Source organism: Hyla sarda, chromosome 10 (genome assembly GCF_029499605.1).
Source record: "Hyla sarda isolate aHylSar1 chromosome 10, aHylSar1.hap1, whole genome shotgun sequence".
Taxonomy (NCBI): Eukaryota; Metazoa; Chordata; class Amphibia; order Anura; family Hylidae; genus Hyla; species Hyla sarda.
In genome coordinates, this window is record NC_079198.1 from 74000758 (window position 1) to 74019980 (window position 19223).

Sequence of the window (19223 nt, forward strand, 5' to 3'; positions counted from 1 at the left end):
ATGACCACAGTGCTCTCTGCTGACATCTCTGTCCATTTTAGGAACTGTCCAGAGCAGCATATGTTTTCTATGGGGATTTTCTCCTACTCTGGTCAGTTCTTAAAATGGACAGAGATGTCAGCAGAGAGCACTGTGGTCATGATGTCAGCAGAGAGCTCTGTGTTACAAAAAGAAAAAAATTTCCTCTGTAGTATTCAGCAGCTAATAAGTACTGGAAGGATTAAGATTTTTTAATAGAAGTAATATGCAAATCCGTTTAACTTTCTGGCACCAGTTGATTATCTTTTTCTAATTTGTGTCTGATTATAAAATTTATCCATGACATTAATATATTTTTTCTTGTTCTTTAGCTTGAATATGGGCCGCTTCTCTCCCTCCACAAATTATGACCAGACCCACCTACACCCTCATGTATTTCCTGAGCAGCCAAGACCTCCCCCATCAGGATACACAAGCCAAGGAAATGCAGGATACAGCAGCCCTTCAGGTGCTGCTGGTTTTTCTCAAGCCTTGAAAGTTCCTCAGCTGGAACAATACCCTGCGTTCAGTACAACCGCCCAGCAGAATTATCCCACATCAGCGCTACAACAAGCTTTGCTCTCGCCTACACCTAGCACATATACCAGACATCACCAGCAACTGCCCCACATGCTTCAGGGTCTGCTCTCCCCTCGGCACTCCCTGACAGGTCATGCGGATACACGCTTGCCACCTGCAGATTTCATGCAGCTCATAAAACAGCACCAGCAGCAACAACAGGAGCTGAATGAACTGTTCAACCAGCACCTGAATCAAGTAGATGCAGGCAACATTTCCTACCAGAGCCCTTCTGAGCCCTACCACCATCTCCTGCAGATTCGACCACAAGAATGTATGCACCAGGCAACACATACACCACCACCCAGATTTCACCCGTCTATGTTGCATTCAGAGAGCATGGAGGAGGATTGCTCTGGAGAGGGGCACAGGATGGGTGATGGAGAGACTCTCAGAGGTTTGAGTAAACCCCTGCAGGAGAGTGGACATGATGACACCGAGTCTCTTCTGGGTACAATGAGAGAGCAAGAATTGAGTACGCAGCAGTATCAGCCACAGACCTCTTACAGCCGGACCAAGCTGGCCAGCAGAGGTAGGTTGGGATTATTTAGAGCAGTAGAAGTATCAGAAAATGCTTACATTGCGCCAGCTATCATTGTGGTCGATGGTTTTATTGCATATTCTGCTTGTTTTGATATCTTTATGACCTGTTATCCATTTGCCTCTTGGACTTTTATCAAGAAGCTGGTCACAGGCTTTTTACACACTTTACTATCATGTGGTTAACTCATTCCCTTCTACATTGGTAAGTTTAGATATTATAACACCAAGGTAGATGTTCTGCTTTATAATAGCCACAGACATAAAAATAAACCTGCTGACTGTTCAGTGAATCTGCAGCGCTATCTTTACATCTGTCAACTCATTGCTGTTAGGTTTCTCAAAGCATTTGCAGCACCTCTGTGTGCGTCACACGTGCAGATTTTCTGCAGATTTTTCTTTCTTTACATTTTTTTTTTTTTTGCTACATATTGACTTTAATGGGTAAAAAAATCTGCTGCGGAAAATCTGCAGCAATATATGCACATGTGAACGTACCCTTAAAGGGGTTTTCCAGTCATTGAAGTGATAGGGAGATGAGCTGCAGTAACCCAGCATGGCCTCTATACAGAGAATAGAACTGTCTGTTTTTTGGTGATCAGTGGAGGTGCCACATGTCAGCCCCACCAACCTGATATTTATGACATATCCTCAGGGTAGGTCATCAATGCCATCACTAAACTTCTTTAACCCCTTAAGGACGCAGCCCTTTTTCACCTTAAGGACTGAGCCCTTTTTCGCAATTCTGACCACCGTCACTTTACGAATTAATAACGCGAAAACGCTTTTACCGAATATTCTGTTTCTGAGATTGTTTTTTCGTGACCTATTCTACTTTATTTTGGTGGTAAATTTTCGGCGTTAATTGCATCCTTTTTTGGTGAAAAATCCCCAAATTTCATGAAAATTTAGAAAATTTAGCATTTTTCTAACTTTGAAACGCTCTAATTGTAAGGAAAATGGATATTCCAAATACATTTTATTTTTCTTCACAAATACAATATGTCCACTTTATGTTGGCATCATAAAATGGACATACTTTTGCTTTTTGAAAAAATTAGAGGGCTTCAAAGTAGAGCAGCAATTTTCAAAAATGTCATCAAAATTGCGAAATCTGAAGGGGCAGATGTTACAGAACTACAACTCCCAGCATGCCTGGGCAGTCGAGGCATGCTGTAACAGTGGTCTCCAAACTGTGGCTGTCTGGGCATGCTGGGAGTTGCAGTTTGGCCCCCCTAGTGGTTGCCACAGTAAAGATCGATTTACTTTCACTTTCAATTCCCCCCCCACTGTCTATTCCCTACCTGATCAGGATCCAGCAGGCTCCAGCAAAGATCCCAGGTCCCCAGGCATCTTCTCCTACAGGTACCGGCCTCCATCTTCTTCCCAGAGCCCCTCGACATCCAGGGGCGGGCAGAACGGGGGGTTGCCATGGCAACCCCCTGTCCTGCGCTGCCATTGGTCAGAACTCCGTTCTGAGTAATGGCAGGGGATAGGAGTAGATCGCAGCTTTGCGACCTCACTCCTATCCTTTAGGCTGATCGGGGCTGTTGCTGACAACTCCGATCAGCCCTATTTTCCGGGTGATCGGGTCACCAGAGACCCGATCAGCCAGGAATTGGAGAAAATCGCATGTCTGAATTGACATGCGATTTTCTCCGATCGCCGACATGGGGGAGGTCTCAGGAACCCCCCTGGGCGATGTGCCAGGGTGGCTGCTGAATGATTTCAGTAGGCATCCGGCTCCGGTCCCCAACCGGCTAGCCCGGATTTCCCACGGGCGTATGGATATGCCCTCGGTCCTTAAGGACTCGGAATGCAGGGCGTATCCATACGCCCTGTGTCCTGAAGAGGTTAAAGGAGTTGAAAAACTAAAAACATTGGTGATAGATTTTGCTCTGTATCATATATTGTAAATGGAACAACAGGTACACTAATGCTTTATTCCAGTTGTCCTGCAGCCCAGGCCAGTAAGGCTGGGTCCACACTGTAGAATTTCCACTGCAGATCCCGCGGGCGGCACTAGGAATGGCAAATCATTTCTAAGCGGATCTTTTGGTGAATCCATTCAGAAATGCCTTGTCATCTATGGGGACAGATGTGCAGTCTGCGCGCTCCTTGCGCCAGCTGCGGAATCTCCGGCAGAAATTCTTTCCCCAGAGATTCTGCAATGTGAGCCTGGCCTTAGAGAGGACATGACTGAACTCCTGGGACGCAAACAGAAGATTTCTCACTTTAATTGTAAGGCTGTGCTTACGATTCAGAAATTTCCATTTAATTTATTTTTATTTTTTTGCTATATGGATTAGTGAAGAAGTCAAGCGTATTTTTCCTAGCAAATATGTTACAATGTGAGTCAAAGGGAAACTATTATTATAATTTTTTTTATTTTTTTTAAATATAATTTGGAGTATGAAATGTGTTCATTAACCCCTTAACGATTAGCGCTGTAAATGTACGTCCTGGTGAGGTGGTACTTAACGCACCAGGACGTACATTTACGTCGTAAGCATAACCGCGAGCATCGAAGCGATGCCCGGATCATGCGTGGCATCATGATCGCAGCCAGGGACACGCCCGTAATGGCGGACATCCGCGATCCCGCGGTTGTCCGCCATTAACCCCTCATGCCGTGATCAATACAGATCATGGCATCTGCAGCATCGCGGTCAAAAATGGATGATCAGATCGGCCGCAGCGCTGCCGCGGCAATCCGATTATCCAGCACGGCAGACGGAGGTCCCCTCACCTGGCTCCGCTGCCTTCCCGGCGTCTTCTGCTCTGATTTGCCTTCCCGCAGACCAGAGCAGAAGATGACCGATAATGCTGATCAGTGCTGTGTCCTATACATAGCACTGAACAGTATTAGCAATCGAATGATTGCTATAAATAGTCCCCTATGGGGACTATTAAAGTATAAAAATAAAAGTAAAAAAATGAAGTAAAAAAAATTACAAAAACCCCCTCCCCCAATAAAAATGTAAATTGTCCCATTTTCCCTATTCCACCCCCAAAAAGTGTTAAAAAAATATTTTATGTACATATTTGGTATCGCCGCATGCGTAAATATCTGAACTATTAAAATAAAATGTTAATGATACCGTACGGTGAAAGGAAAAATAAAAAAAAGTCCAAAGGAGATGCTTTTTTATAACCTTTTATTCCCAAAATAAATTATAAAAAAATTATAAACTTCTATATAAGCAAATGTGGTATCAATAAAAAGTACCAATCACGTCGCAAAAAATGAGCCCTCATACCGCCGCTTATACGGAAAAATGAAAAAGTTATGGGTCTTCAAAATAGGGGGATTTTAAACGTACTAATTTGGTTAAAAAGTTTCCGATTTTTTTAAAGCGCAACAGTAATAGAAAGTATGTTATCATAGGTATCATTTTAATCGTATTGACAAAAGAATGTAATTTTTACCGTAAATTGTACGGTGTGAAAACAAAACCTTCCAAAATTAGCAAAATTGCCGTTTTCTTATTAATTTCACCACACAAATAGTATTTTTTTGGTTGCGCCATACATTTAATGGTAAAGTGAGTGATGGCATTACAACGGACAACTGGTCGCGCAAAAAACAATCCCTCATACTAGTCTGTGGATGAAAATATAAGAGTTATGATTTTTTGAAGGCAAGGAGGAAAAACGAAAACGTAAAAATTTAATTGTCTGCGTCCTTAAGGCCCAAATGGGCTGAGTCCTTAAGGGGTTAAAGGGGTACGCCACTGGAATTTTTTTTTTTTTTTTAAATAATCTGGTGCCAGAAAGTACATGTAAATTCTATTTAAAATCTTAACCCTTCCAGTACTTATCAGATGCTCCACAGGAAGTTCTTTTCTTTTTGAATTTCTTTTCTGTCTAACCACAGTGCTCTCTGCTGACACCTCTGTCCATTTTAGGAACTGTCCAGAGTAGGAGAAAATCCCCATAGCAAACCTATCCTGCTCTCGACAGTTCCTAAAATCAACAGAGGTGTCAGCAGAGAGCATTGTGGTCAGACAGGAAGGAAATTCAAAACGAAAAGGACTTCCTGTGGAGCATACAGCATTGGAAGGGTTAAGCTTTTTAAATAGAAGTAATTTACAAATCTGTTTAACTTTCTGGCACCAGTTGATTATTTTTTTTTTTCCTGTGGAGTACCCCTTTTAACCCCTTCTCGCGGCATAATGCCTTATATAAAGGACGGATTGCACATGTCCTTCGCACATTCCGCCGTTTTGAAATGGCATTCAGTTAACCCAGCGGCATTGCACGGGTTAACTGGCAGAAGTCCCGCTGTTACCAGCAGGGGACAACTTCTTCTAGCCCCCCCCCCCCCCAGGACCATCTGTAGATGGTCCTGGTCAGCGATCACTGTAATTGGTCCCTGTGGACCAAGTTTCTCAACTGACGTGGGGTGAAAGTTCAGATCCCCCGCTCTGCTCTCACCTAAACGTCGGGCAGAGTGGGTGAAGAGGACCACGAGAGCTGCGGCACATATCAGTTGTTGCATGCTGGGAGTTGTAGTTTTGCAACAACTGGACGCACACTGTCTGGGAAACATTGTCTGTTTTCTAACTCAGTGTTTCCCAACCGGTGACAGATAATGCATGCTGGGAGTTTTAGTTTTGCAACAGCTGGAGGCACACGGGTTGGAAAACTGAGTTATGTAACAAACTTTGTGTTTTGCAACCAGTGTGCCTCCAGCTGTTGGTTAACTACAATCCCCAGCATGCACGGACAGCCAAAAGGCATGCTGAAAGTTATAGTAGTGTGCCTCCAGCTGTTTCATAACTACAAGTCCCAGCATGCCCCTCTGTTACTGCATGCTGAGAGTTGTAGTTTTGCAACAGCTGGAGGTTGTACAGGGTACATTCACACGGTCGGGTTTACAGCGAGTTTGTCGCTGCAAGTTTGAGATGCAGCAAATTTTCTGCTGCAGCTCAAACTGCGACCATGTGAATGTAACCTAAAAACACTACACTACACTAACACATAATAAAGAGTAAAACACTACATATACACATACCCCTACACAGTTACCTCTGGAGCCCTGTCGTATTTCAAGGAAACAGTTTAGGGCCACATATCGGGCATTTTTGCGCTACAAATTTTGGGGGCTTTTTCTCCGTTTACCCCTTATGAAAAGGTAAAGTTGTGGTCTACCACAGCATGCTATTGTAAAAACGAAAAGAAAAAAAATGTTTACACTAACATGCTGGTGTTGCCCCACACTTTTCATGTTAAGAGGTAAAAGGAAAAAAAAGACCCCCAAATACCCCATATGTGGACGTAAAATGCTCTGCGGGCGCACAACAGGACTCAGAATTGAGAGCACCATGTACATTTGAGGTGATTTGGACAGGGTTGGCTGATCGTTTCAGCGGTTCTGACACAAATACAAAAAAAAAACACCCACATGTGACCCCATTTTGGAAACTACACCCCTCATGGAACGTAACAAGGGGTATAGTGAGCTTTAACACCCCACAGGGGTTTGAAGAATTTTCGTTGAATATGAAAAATTTGTATTTTGCTGGTGTTATCCCAGATTTTTCATTTTGACAATGGGTAATAGGAAAAAAAAAAGCCCCCAAAATTTGTAACCCCATTTCTTCTGAGTATATAAATCCCCCATATGTGGATTTAAAGTGCTCTGCGGGCGAACTACAGGGCTCAGAAGAGAAGGAGCGACATTGGGGTTTTGGAGAGAGAATGTGTCTGGAATTGAATTACAGAATATAATAAGGGGTGCAGTGAGCATTTACACCCCACAGGTGTCTGACAGATTTTTGGAACAGTGGTCCGTGAAAATGAAAAATGTTTTTTTTCATTTGCATAGCCCACTGTTCCAAAAGACTGTCGAACACCAATGGGGTGTAAATGCTCACTGCATCCCTTATTACATTCCGTGAGGGGTGTAGTTTCCAAAATGGGGTCACATGTGGGGGGGGTCCACTGTACTGGCACCACGGGGGCTTTGTAAACGCACATGGCCCCCAACTTCCATTCCAAACAAATTCTCTCTCTAAAAGCTCAATGACGCTCCTCCTCTTCTGAGCATTTTAGTGCGCCAGCAGAGCACTTGACGTCCACATATGGGGTATTTCCTTACTCAGAAGAAATGGGGTTACAAAATTTGGGGGTCATTTTCTCCCATAACCTCTTGTAAAAATAGTACATTTGGGGAAAAAAATGCATTTTTGTGAAAAAATAAAGTGTAATTTACACATCCGACTTTAACGAAAAGTCGTCAAACACCTGTGGGGTGTTAAGACTCACTGGACCCCTTGTTAAGTGCCTTGAGGGGGGTAGTTTTCAAAATAGTGTGCTATGTGTTTTTTTTTTGTTTGTTTTTTTGCTGTTCTGGCACTATAGGGGCTTCCTAAACGCGATATGCCCCCCAAAAACCATTTCAGCAAAATCTATTCTCCAAAATCCCATTGTTGCTCCTTCCCTTCTGAGCCCTCTATTGCACCCACAAGAGCACTTTACATCCACATATGAGGTATTTCTTTACTCGAGAGAAATTGGGTTACACATTTTGGGGGGTGTTTTCTCCTTTTACCCCTTGTAAAAATGAACAATAACTTGTTAGTGTAAAAAATTGAAATTTTGAGTTTTTTCCTTCACTTTGCTGCTATTCCTGTGAAACACCTAAAGGGTTAACACACTTACTGAATGTCATTTTGTATACCTTGAGGGGTGCAGTTTTTAGAATGGGGTCATTTATTGGGTATTTCTAATATGAAGACCCCTCAAATCCACTTCAAACCTGAACTGGTCCTTGAAAAATTCCGATTTTGAAAATTTTGTGAAAAATTGGAAAATTGCTGCTGAACTTTGAAGCCCTCTGGTGTCTTCCAAAAGTAAAAACATGTCAACTTTATGATGCAAACATAAAGTAGACATATTGTATATGTGAATCAATATATAATGTATTTGATATGTCTATTTTCCTCACAAGCAGAGAGCTTCAAAGTTAGAAAAATTCTAAATTTTCAGATTTTTCATGAAATTTTGTAATTTTTCACCAAGAAATCGATGAAAATTTAACACTAACATAAAGTAGAATATGTTGCGAAAAAACTATCTCGGGATCAAATTCATAAGTAAAAGCATCCCAGGTTATTAATGCTTAAAGTGACAGTGGTCAGATGTGCAAAAAATGCTCTGGTACTTAAGGCCAAAATGACCTCGTCCTTAAGGGGTTAAGAGGTGCTCCAGTTCTTTAAACCTTGTCAGGGAGAGGAGGGAGGGCAGGGGGCTCTTTAGGGATCCGGTTGGTGGTGCAGTGCTGTGGGGTGCTCTCAGTGGTTGGAGCCCCTATAATCGGATAAGTATTCCCTAAGGGATACATTTTAAAGTACTGGAGTACCCCTCTAAATGTAAACATTGATGCAGTGTGAGATTATTTGATACAAATGTTTGCGTCTACGGTATTGTTGAGAATACTTCATTCATTTTACGGAGTCATCTACCATGACACAACTGTTCTGATAAGGTTTTTCTGTACTGTAGTTTCCCCATTAAATGACATTGTTGAAAAGACACTCCCATTAAGGTGCATGTCAGGAAATCCTGCTGGTTTTTGTTTTCATGTCACAAACCTGAATAAAACATTGCTTTCTTTAATCATGAATCCACATTTACTGTATGTGTATATTACATTAGGCATAAAGATGCTTTGACCTATGGAGACACCCAAGGTGGGCAGTATGTGAAAATTCATCTTGATCACAACCCCACATAGTTGTTAGTTAGCTACTGCGTGCCCCTACTAGTGTATGACTATAGGGGGAGATTTATCAAAACCTGTCAAGAGGAAAAGTTGTTGAGTTGCCCATAGCAACCAATCAGATCGCTTCTTTCATTTTTCAGAGGCCATTTCAAATATGAAAGAAGCGATCTGATTGGTTGCTATGGGCAACAGCAACTTTTTCTCTGGACAGGTTTTGATAAATCTCCCCCATAGTGTTTATAAATGATGAAGATAATTTTGACATGGGGAACCAATGACTGGCCACTTTTTTATGCAGATGGCGATGTGTCTCTGCAGTAGATAGGAGATTGTGGCTGTCTGGCTGCTTCTCCTCTGAGAACTGTAGCTGTCACTTACAGCTCTGGTATTTAAAGATCCTCCAGAGCACATATTTTCTGATCAGACATCGGGTAATGCTCTATAGTTCAGTGGGCCTACTGCTAGGGCACATTATCAGATAAAATAGTATAGAGTACAATGTGGTAGGTAGGGTGTAGCTGTGCAGTGATGAAAGGGTGTTGGATTAACCCTTAACTGTCATGATGCCTGGGTGCGGGTTCCTCTCTGTGTGTGTGTTTGTGTGTGTGTGTGTGTGTGTATGTGTGTGTGTGTATATATATATATATTATATATATATATCCTACCGCCACCCGTCCCAGGAACAATAGGGAGGAATAAAGGATTGTCCACAACCAGAATTTTAGTAAACTGAAGATAACTTAACTGCAGATTTTATGCAGGTTTAATGTAGTAACAGTCTTTACAGAGGACTGGACTTTAGGTTCCTCACATGTTTGGTTGGGACCTTGTAGGGAATAAGCTTGAAGTAATTGCTTTACGCTGTCCCACTGGATTTAGGCGAATCGTTTAGGTCCAGCAGTCACGTAGATTTAGGATTGAGTTAGATTGAACTCAGTTTTGTATTCGGCTGAAGTTAGCAGGCTTCAGGCCTAGATTTGTCTTGAAGGTATACACGGAGCTCTGCTCACTGTCATATCCCAAGGGAAAGAGAGGGACAAGAGAGCGAGGATTGGATAACAGCGCCCTTTTATCTAAAGGGGCAGGCTTCAAGTTTGTTGGTCCCCCAGACCTTAACCTTAGCAGAACAATCTAATTGTCAATCATGTGACCTAAGTTCCTGGAAGCAATATTTACACTATACATACATATATATATATATATATATATATATATGTGTATATATATATATGTAAACACACAAAATTAAAGAAGGAAGAGGTGACTAGGGGTTATCCCAACAAGAGCATCCTATCAGTACAGAGGAACTCTGACTTTGGGGACTTATAACACAAGGTACAGTACATGTACAGTACCGGGACACCACAATAAAAATGCTAAATTTCTATATAATTTAATACAAAAAAAGAAAAGAAAAAAGTTGCGTATAAAAACGTATCCCCTATACGAAGGATAGGGGATAAGTTTTAGATCGCGTGGGGGTCCGAGCTCTGTGGCCCCCCACGATCTTCTGTACAGAGCCCCTGTGTTGTAGTACAGGAGCGCGTCACGACCCCAGCCCGAAGCGGAGGTCTCCACGCCCCCTCCATATAGTTCTATGGGGGAGCCTAAGATTGACGAACAGCCCCCCCATAGAACTATATGCAGGGGGCGTGGCAACCTCTGCTTTCAGTGGGGGTTATGACGCGCTCCTGTGCTACAGGGGCACCATACAGATTATTGCGATCTAAAACTTAGCCCCTAAATCCTTTTATACGTGAGATTTGTCCTTTAATGAAACATTAATTTAATGAAACATTAATTTTTCCTAGAACCAGGATCTTCGGTAAACTGCATGGACAGAGTTTCCCCTCCTCACGTCATGGAAGTTCCAGACCATAATGGTGTCCCATACCCTCCAAGGTCCACACCCAGTGAGCATGCCCGTACCAGGATGTTGCAGCGGCACCACACAATCCAAACTAGTGATGATGCCTATGTATGTATATTGGATCATGGGAAGAATTTTGACAAATACTCTATAAATCAGTGTTTCCCCACCAGGGTGCCTCCAGCTGTTGCAGAACTACAACTCCCAGCGTACCTGGATAGCCTTTGGCTGTACACTGGAAGCACACTGGTTGGGAAACACTGTGATGGTGTACTATAACATATTGAGTAAACAGGTTCACATATGAAGAAGTGACCAGATGTTGTGCTATTTCTAGGTGCAGCTGGATAATTTGGCTGGTATGAGCCTTATGGCGGGTAAAGCTCTAAGCTCCGCCCGCATGTCTGACGCCGTTCAGAGCCGCTCTTCACTGATGGGAAGTCAGCAGCTTCAGGATGGGGAAGGTGAAGGTAAGTGCCGTGATTGGTGCCTTCTTTTATTTCTTAGGTTATTTGTATGTTTGGTTTTAGCAGAGCTGTTTCTTTTACAGCGACATTCTGTTGTTTCCATTTTAATTATTTTTTGCCCTCTGTTGATGTATATGATTTTCATTATGCGCTCTCAAAAGTCTCTCTATTTGCTTTCCATTGAACAGATTGTGAAAGATCTCCTGAAGAGGCCGAACTGTCTGTGATCAGTGACAGTGGGCAGCATCTTTCCACCTCTTGCTACCCTACTACCATGCTGTTGGGGTACAAACACACTGATCTGAATTTCAGCATGGAGCAGGCAGGAGTGTGAACAGAGGTAAGTGATCACAGTACAGTGATTTCCCCCCCCCCCCCCCCCCAACTTACAATGGCCTCAACATACAATAGTTTCAACATCCAATGGTCTTTTCTGGACCATTGTAACTTGAAACCAGACTCAATATACAATGTACAGTCCAGATCTGCGAAACTTGTCAATGGCCGAGAGAATGGGCAATTTATTGGTAAAACACCTGTATTACTGAAGCGTGTGCACTGACTCATGTCTGGTAGCGCCCCCTACGGTACAGAGATGTATTACATGTTCTGTACACTTTACCTTGGTACCAGGGTTACCTGCTCCTTTGGACACCAGGTGAGGGTGACTCCATGTTACTTTTTTAGGACATTGTGTACTGTACAAGACCCCGATACTGTACAAGACACCCCCCGTACTGTACAAGATCCCAAGCAGGGTCCCCACAGCTGTTGCAAAACTACAACTCCCAGCATGCCCGGACAGCCTTTGGCTGTCCGGGCATGCTGGGAGTTGTAGTTTTGCAACAGCTGGAGGCTCCCTGCTTGGAAAACACTGACATAGACAGTGATTTACAGCTACCAGCAGATCTTTTGTACTTTTATATTTAAGGATTTGCTTTATCTATATTAGTCATCTACTTATTTTTCTTTAATTCTCACTTTTTCCAATTTTTGGATGACATTTTGGGGCTTTAGAACCAATTACCAGGTTTCCATAGAGTTCTGGTCTCAACATACAATGGTTTCAACATACAATGGTCGTTCCCAGAACCAATTAATATTGTAACTTGAGGGACCACTGTATAGGTTTTCTCCTGACAGATTTCTTGATTTAGCTGATAAGCATTGTAAGAAACTGGCACTTATGGCCTGTAAACCTGAATTTAGTTGATGCTGTTCACTAGTATATTCACAGTAGATCATTCCATGTAGAACTCTCCTGCATCGGCTGTTTTCAGTTTTCTTACCATCACCAGCAGCTATTAAACGGCCATGCAGCCCTTGATCTAAAGGTAGAATCGTGTGGCACCAGTATCTAGGGGATATTTATGACATATAATTTGGATAAGCCATAAGTGTCCCAGATGGGTACCCCTTTAATTATTAGGACAGTCTCACTTCCCTTGTTTATGCAGGGCAACGTGTTCGTTGGCTGATCGTTAGGTCTTTTCCATGGGCAGTAGTCAGCCTATTTGGCGAATAATCACCCCGCGTGAAAGCCCTAAATAGATGTAGCTGGTGAGAGTGACAGTTAGTGACTCTAGGTTCTGATATCAAAATATCCAAAACATAAATTTTGTTGTTGAAGTATTGACATATAGGGGAAGATTTATCAAAACTCGTGCTGAGAAAAAGTTGACCACTTGCCCATAGCAACCAATCACTACTTTCATTTTTGAAAAGGTATCTGAAAAATTTAAATAAGTGATCTGATTGGTTACTTTGGGCCACTGGTCACCTTTTCCTTTGCACAGGTTTTGATAAATCTCCCCCCATAGCTCAGCCAATTTTGCATCCTCCAAAATGTTTGTAAACATAGGTAAATAGTGTTACAATGTATTTACCAATATCCCTGGATGTCTGGGCCAAGTAGTCAATTTTAACATTCCTGGAGGTCTGGAGCCTCTGCACAAATCTCTGTATGGTAGAGATGGCTCAGGGAGTTTACTCAGGTTTTTGTTTTAAGTGAAGGGCAATTTAAAATTGAATGACCACATAGCTAAAAGGAGACGTAGAAAAAGAGGTAAAAAGAAAACGGGGGGCGCTCCCTTAGTTTACGTATACCGACTTAGTGTGACCCTCCACCACACCTAAGTGATATACTCACCAGATCTGTGGCAAGCCTTAATCCCAGGGTTCCTGGGACCAATGCCTGCAGTGGACTGGTGTGGGTATGGTTTTGGTAGGTAATGGCTGCTGCACTCTGACCGGGACTGGACCCTTGCGCAAGGGCCAGTTTGAGCAATACGTGGTATAATTGAGAAAATACGGTCTTAGAGGCGCTACGCACAAACGTGGGCACAAATGGGAATACTCTAACCAGCACAGGACAATAAATATTTTTTATTTGAAGCAATGGACGACGCGTTTCAGCACACAGTGTGTGCCTTCCACAGGTCCAAACATACAGTGCAATGTCTGGGGTGGATCAGATGCAAGATTGCACTTGTGGTGTTCCTGTGTTGAGCTGTGTTAGATTTTTAAAATGCGCTGCTTACATCCGGATGGCCTAAATGAGTGCATTGAACTGTAAAAATTCGGACAAACAACTGTATGCACATGCACTCATAAACCACCCCCACCTTAGCCCCTTGACCCACCAGCCAGTACCCCTATGGCCTCTTCCCAACCGCACAACCAGTACCGCCCCCTCCCCCCAACCCACCCCTCTGTCACCCTCTTCCCATCCATCTAACCCATCCATCCCTCTCTCTCATACCTCTGGTCCCTAAATATGTATTCCACACTTCCTAAACTCTACATATTCCCATCTTTATATTTTCTTATTCTATTTTCAAATTTATTTTTATTTTTTATTATTTATATTAATTTTTATTTATTTATTTTTGCATTTTTATTATTCATTCATTCATTTATTTATTTATTTTCTATACATAAGTTTCATTCATTTCATTTTATGTTATTTCCTTTTGATTTTCATATTTATTTTTATATTTATTTCTATTTATTTCTAATCATTTCATCACTTCCAACCACTTTCCACCTCAGACCTATCATCTTTCATCACATGCATCCATCCCACTTTCCTCTTCCAGTCACCTATTCATCCTTGCCCACATCCCCATCACTATCACATCATTCAATACTATTGTCATTTCTACTTCCTTGGTTACCCATATACCCCTCAATCATCACATATCCGCCATCCCACAGTCAGTCCCACCAGCCCCTAGTCTGTCCCATCCATCCAACCAATCCTCCTATACATATCCCATCCCCTCCACCAATTCCCTATCCATACGCTCCATCAGCTCCCCCAGCCGTCTCACCCCATATCCCCTCTCTCATACACTAATGACCACACTGCTAATACACCACACATATTAAGCAGCTTGTGCGCACACATCAGCATCTATCCCCCTCCATATACCAGCGCAGATAAGATCATGCGCACGGCCCTTCTCATGCCGCACACCGCCGACGGCCGGCGTCTGCGGTTGCTTGGCAACCCAGCACTGCAATCAGCCGCAGCCACGATCCCTACACACCATGCGCACAATACCAGTGCGCATGAGTTCGCAACCCACAGCATTGACGGCTGGCGTCTGAGGTCCACAATTGGCCGGAAATGACGTGGGCCCGCTCCGAGCAGGCGCTCCCTTTACATGTGCAGGCAGAACCACGCCAGCACTGCTCAACACAGGAACCCCACAAGGTACCTCTCCTTCCTTTCCTCTGGCTACATACAGCCTGATCCCCATGTTCTCCACATTCACCTTTTCCCTTCTCCCCACAGTAAAATCTTGCATCTGATCCACCCCAGAAATTGGTAAGTCTTCTAAATTTTTTTAACCATTTTTAACCATTTATACTACCTAAAAAACATGAGTCCGCCACTGCATGTCCTGCCAAAGGTGGGGTATCCTGTTATATTATGTCACTGTCACCCTACTATTCTTAACCAATGCATAAATATACATATCAATGTTGTCCGTACCTACAATATTTTTATGCATCATTATATGTAATTTTATACCTATGGTCCTTTTCATTTTTTATGTACATTTTACTCGTTTTTGATATGCCTACAAATTTTTTTTTTTATATATTCTTTATTGTTGTTTATACACTATTGTCTTTCTATGGCTACATATGAGCGCATATGTGTATATACAGGTATTAACTCTACACATCTTTATTACCCTTCTGGTGCATAATATACAGATATATACACTCACAAGAAACTATGTCCAAACAACTTGACATATCGCTATCATCTGTATGCCTTATATTGTCTTTTAGCACTGTATGTTTGGACCTGAGGAAGGCACTCTCTGTGTGCTGAAACGCGTCGTCCATTGCTTCAAATAAAAAATATTTATTGCCCTGCGCTGGCTAGAGTCTTCCCATTTGTGACCACGTTTGTGCGCAGCGCCTCTAAGACCGTATTTTCTCCATTTTACCACGTATCACATAGCTAAAAGGATATTCCCATCTGGACATTTGGCATATCTATAAATGTCATATACCGCAGTTATCTCAAGATTAAGGGCACCTAAACTGCCAGTGGTTGTCAGGACCAAAGGGTCAGTCTTACACAGTTGGAGTGGCTCCTGCTGACATTATTTTGGAGTGGTGTAAACAGTGAAGCACCACAAGCTATGTTGTTTACATTGCTGCCCTTACTTTAGTGAATGGGAGTTGTGTACTGCATGACATAACCTAACTTGGCTTAATTTCAGCTTCCTGAACACCCCAGGGGGATTGTTATGGGTGAGGGTAGCCCTTGATCTAGAGGTAGGTGCAGGTCCCAGAGGCCGGATTTGCGCCTCAGACATTTATAGCATATGTTGTGGAACTGTCCCTCATGGGAAGGATAAAACGGTCTTATGTTGTTGTAGTAGTTTCAGACGTGTCAGCCGTGTGATGGTTAAAGCCACTTATGCTTAGTTTACTAAGGACCTGTTACCTGTCTAACTTTTAGGTGTGTTCCTGCAGAGTAGTCACACAACCTATTGACAAGGGCTATGATAATGGCTAACTTTATTATATTCATATATTTATACATTTTCAAAAGGAATGGCACAGTGCAGAGTCCTGGGAACAAGTCGTTATGCGTTGGCATTTTTGCTTGATTTAATATTAATGACAACAGCTTTTTTTATGTACTCATAATCCTTGTTTTATTGTCTGTAGGTTTCCATCAAGAAACAAGAGGGTCCCATCTTTTGACACCAACAGTATCTGCAGCTTAAGCGCCAAATTTCATCTGTATTCCTACCCTGAACTGACTTGCCGTGCCCCACCACATCACAGACTAATTCTTCAAGTGCCCCTCCTATTACGTTTATTTTTTAATTTTTATTTTTTTCAATCCTTTCTCCTTTGAGGAGTTTGGGGTCATCACAACAGAAGGGCCGGGATTCTTTCTCAAAGTTAGGTCTGTGATTTTACCACCCTTGCAGGCATTGGCAAGAGATGAAAGAATCTTGTTCTAAGACGCTTTGCGAACAGGGTAACTTTAGTGGGGGCGGGAAATATTTGGCGACTGAAAATACAGAAACACCAGCAAAGAATCCAACATAGAAGTACGGCACTTACTGTGTCGAGAGACTGCAGCCTCATGGTAGTAGGGGCTTTTTACCCTAGCATGGACACAGGAGACACCGGCACCAATAGGTGACCAGTGCATGCAAAACTGATGTCCAAGGGTGGCCTGGCAGGAGCAGCTAGTACCTAGGGTGGGGTAATGTAGGAGACTTTGGCACCTGACCGAGAGCCTATGTTCCTCAATACACTCTAGTTGGATACATTTGTTCTCTGTCTTGGCTTACAGGGTTAAGTGTAGTATATTGGACACTGGTCATGAATTTGTATTATGACCTCTGACAAGCTCCAGATTTCATAAGTTGCACTATTTTATTTTACTCCTTATAGCCGAGGGCATTCCATTTTGTTTTCCCTTAAGTTATTCCAAGCCAAAGAAAATCTTTAATCCCACTTGTTAAAAGAATATTGGGCAGGAATTATGTTCCATTTTAATCATTAGTTTTTAGATCGTTATTTACTTTCTTACTTTTTATAAATTTCCTTTTTTTAAGTTCCTGACCAGTTTTCCAGATAGGTTGCCCCCAAATGAGCAGAAGATGTGAGCAACAAAGTGGGACAAGTGCCGTGGGTATAATTCTACCTAATAGTGGCGTTCTGCACTGATCCATAGAGCTGGCACTGTTATAATATAAAAGGATTGTGCCATCTATACAAGTGCCTGGAGAAAGAGTAGGTCATTTACAGTTGGCATGTAGGCTATACAGATATTCTCTGTACTCTTAAGGACCACAGGGCACTCAATTACAGCCATGTTGGCACCATGTTTTGCACATGATGAAGCTGCTGCCTTTGGAGAGTGTATCGGTGATGAATTGTGCCATACCAAGTGTTTCCTCATCATTGTAGTGATTGTATTCTGAGTCTAGTTTATTAAGATGATAAAACAACAACTCTATATTTTATTTATATTCTACCTGCCTGATGAGCGGCCATAGTCACCTCTATGGTTGTGCGTTGGTGTAGGATAAACCTACACCCTGGGTGCCAACTCCTCCTGCCCATCCACTTTTCATAGACACAGATCCCATGCAGTGCCCATGAGGCCCTTGGGAGATTAGGCCTGGTGCAATATGCTACTTATTTTACATATGATTATTAATTTTTTTTGTGTGTGTTTTTGTCCGTCATTAATCATGATCAGAATTAACCCCTCACTGTGTGCTGGGATGTGTCCTCTCTGTCTAGCAGTGAGATGGTTGATGTGAGATCATAAAGTGTTTCACGTGGAGTATATGTGGGGACTGTGTACATATGTATGTGTATATAAGTGTCTGTATGGATGTATATATCATGAGTGTGTATATAAAGACATTTGTTCCCTATAGCTCAGCAGCTGTTTCTTGTTTTGTCAAGTGTAGCCATTTGTTTCTGCCATGAGCTTATTTTGCCTGTTACAGGACTTTTCCAAAGGACGAGTCCAGGATGACTGTGCATATATTTGTATTTTTAACAAATGCAAAGCCGCAGCTATGCCCCCTCTATATGTGGAATCACCACAATGAGGTCAGGCCATAAAACCAGGTCACATTTTATGGATGCAAACAAGACCTTGTCCTGCACTATAACCTTACATAGTCTCTATCTCTGCTTATTCATCACAGGCCCAAAGGTTTCTCTTCCACGTCTCTGTTGGTTTTCTGTTAACCAGTGTTGAAATAGCTAGGTCTGGGTTGTAATCCCAGGTCTCTTTGTCTAGCACTTAGTACCCATCATATACTTTGTCAGTCTTGACAGTACACAGCTCATTTATGACCAACTAGTTGCTTTCGCTTGCATGCTGCAGTTTTGCCCCTGCTTACAATACTCCTTCCTTGTCTCATCAACTGTCCACCTCTTTTCTAGGGGGCGCACATGGTAGTTTCCATACTGTCATATATCAGTAGTGACCATACAGACAGCTGCCCTAAAGTTTTAAACATGTATGTTGGAGACAACATACTCTGTGCTCGCTGATACATGCTAATCTGTTTCATAAGAAGCAGTTTTTACAGAGGAGTGTGTCACGGGGGTTTGGGGAGGGAACAACATGTCTTTATATACAGGTATGTGTGTGTGTTGTCCCTGCACTCCTCACCAGTTCATTTCAATTTTGGCCCAAAGAGCCTTTCTTTTCTCTTACAAACACAAATATATATGAAAATATATATAGAAAAAAAATAATAATTATATATATATATATATATATATATATATATATATATATATAATTGAGAAAGAAGAAAAAAATTGCACCTGCTAAACCAAGCAGGCCCTCACTGTGTATCTCTCATTTGGCATAAGAAATGTTTTCGTTTTTTTTCCCTTTCCCACCTTTGTTTTTATTTTCATAGTTCATTTTTTTGTCTCCCTAAATGTTGTTATATAATTGTTATTATTGATAATAAAAAAACAAAATGAAAAAAGTTTG

The 19223-nt window shown here is 42.2% G+C and overlaps 1 protein-coding gene across 3 annotated transcripts in view; it reads left to right on the forward strand.

The window, feature by feature from the left end:
* Positions 1–18979, forward strand: part of SIK3 (SIK family kinase 3) — a 171431-nt gene extending 152452 nt beyond the window's left edge. For all 3 annotated transcript variants that reach the window (XM_056544368.1, XM_056544370.1, XM_056544369.1), the window contains exons 21-25: positions 351–1129; positions 10678–10844; positions 11074–11206; positions 11392–11543; positions 16403–18979. In XM_056544368.1, coding sequence (XP_056400343.1) covers positions 351–1129; positions 10678–10844; positions 11074–11206; positions 11392–11537 — 1225 coding nt within the window. In that variant the 3' untranslated portion in view covers positions 11538–11543; positions 16403–18979. The remainder of the gene's footprint in view (positions 1–350; positions 1130–10677; positions 10845–11073; positions 11207–11391; positions 11544–16402) is intronic.
* Positions 18980–19223: the final 244 nt, after the last annotated feature.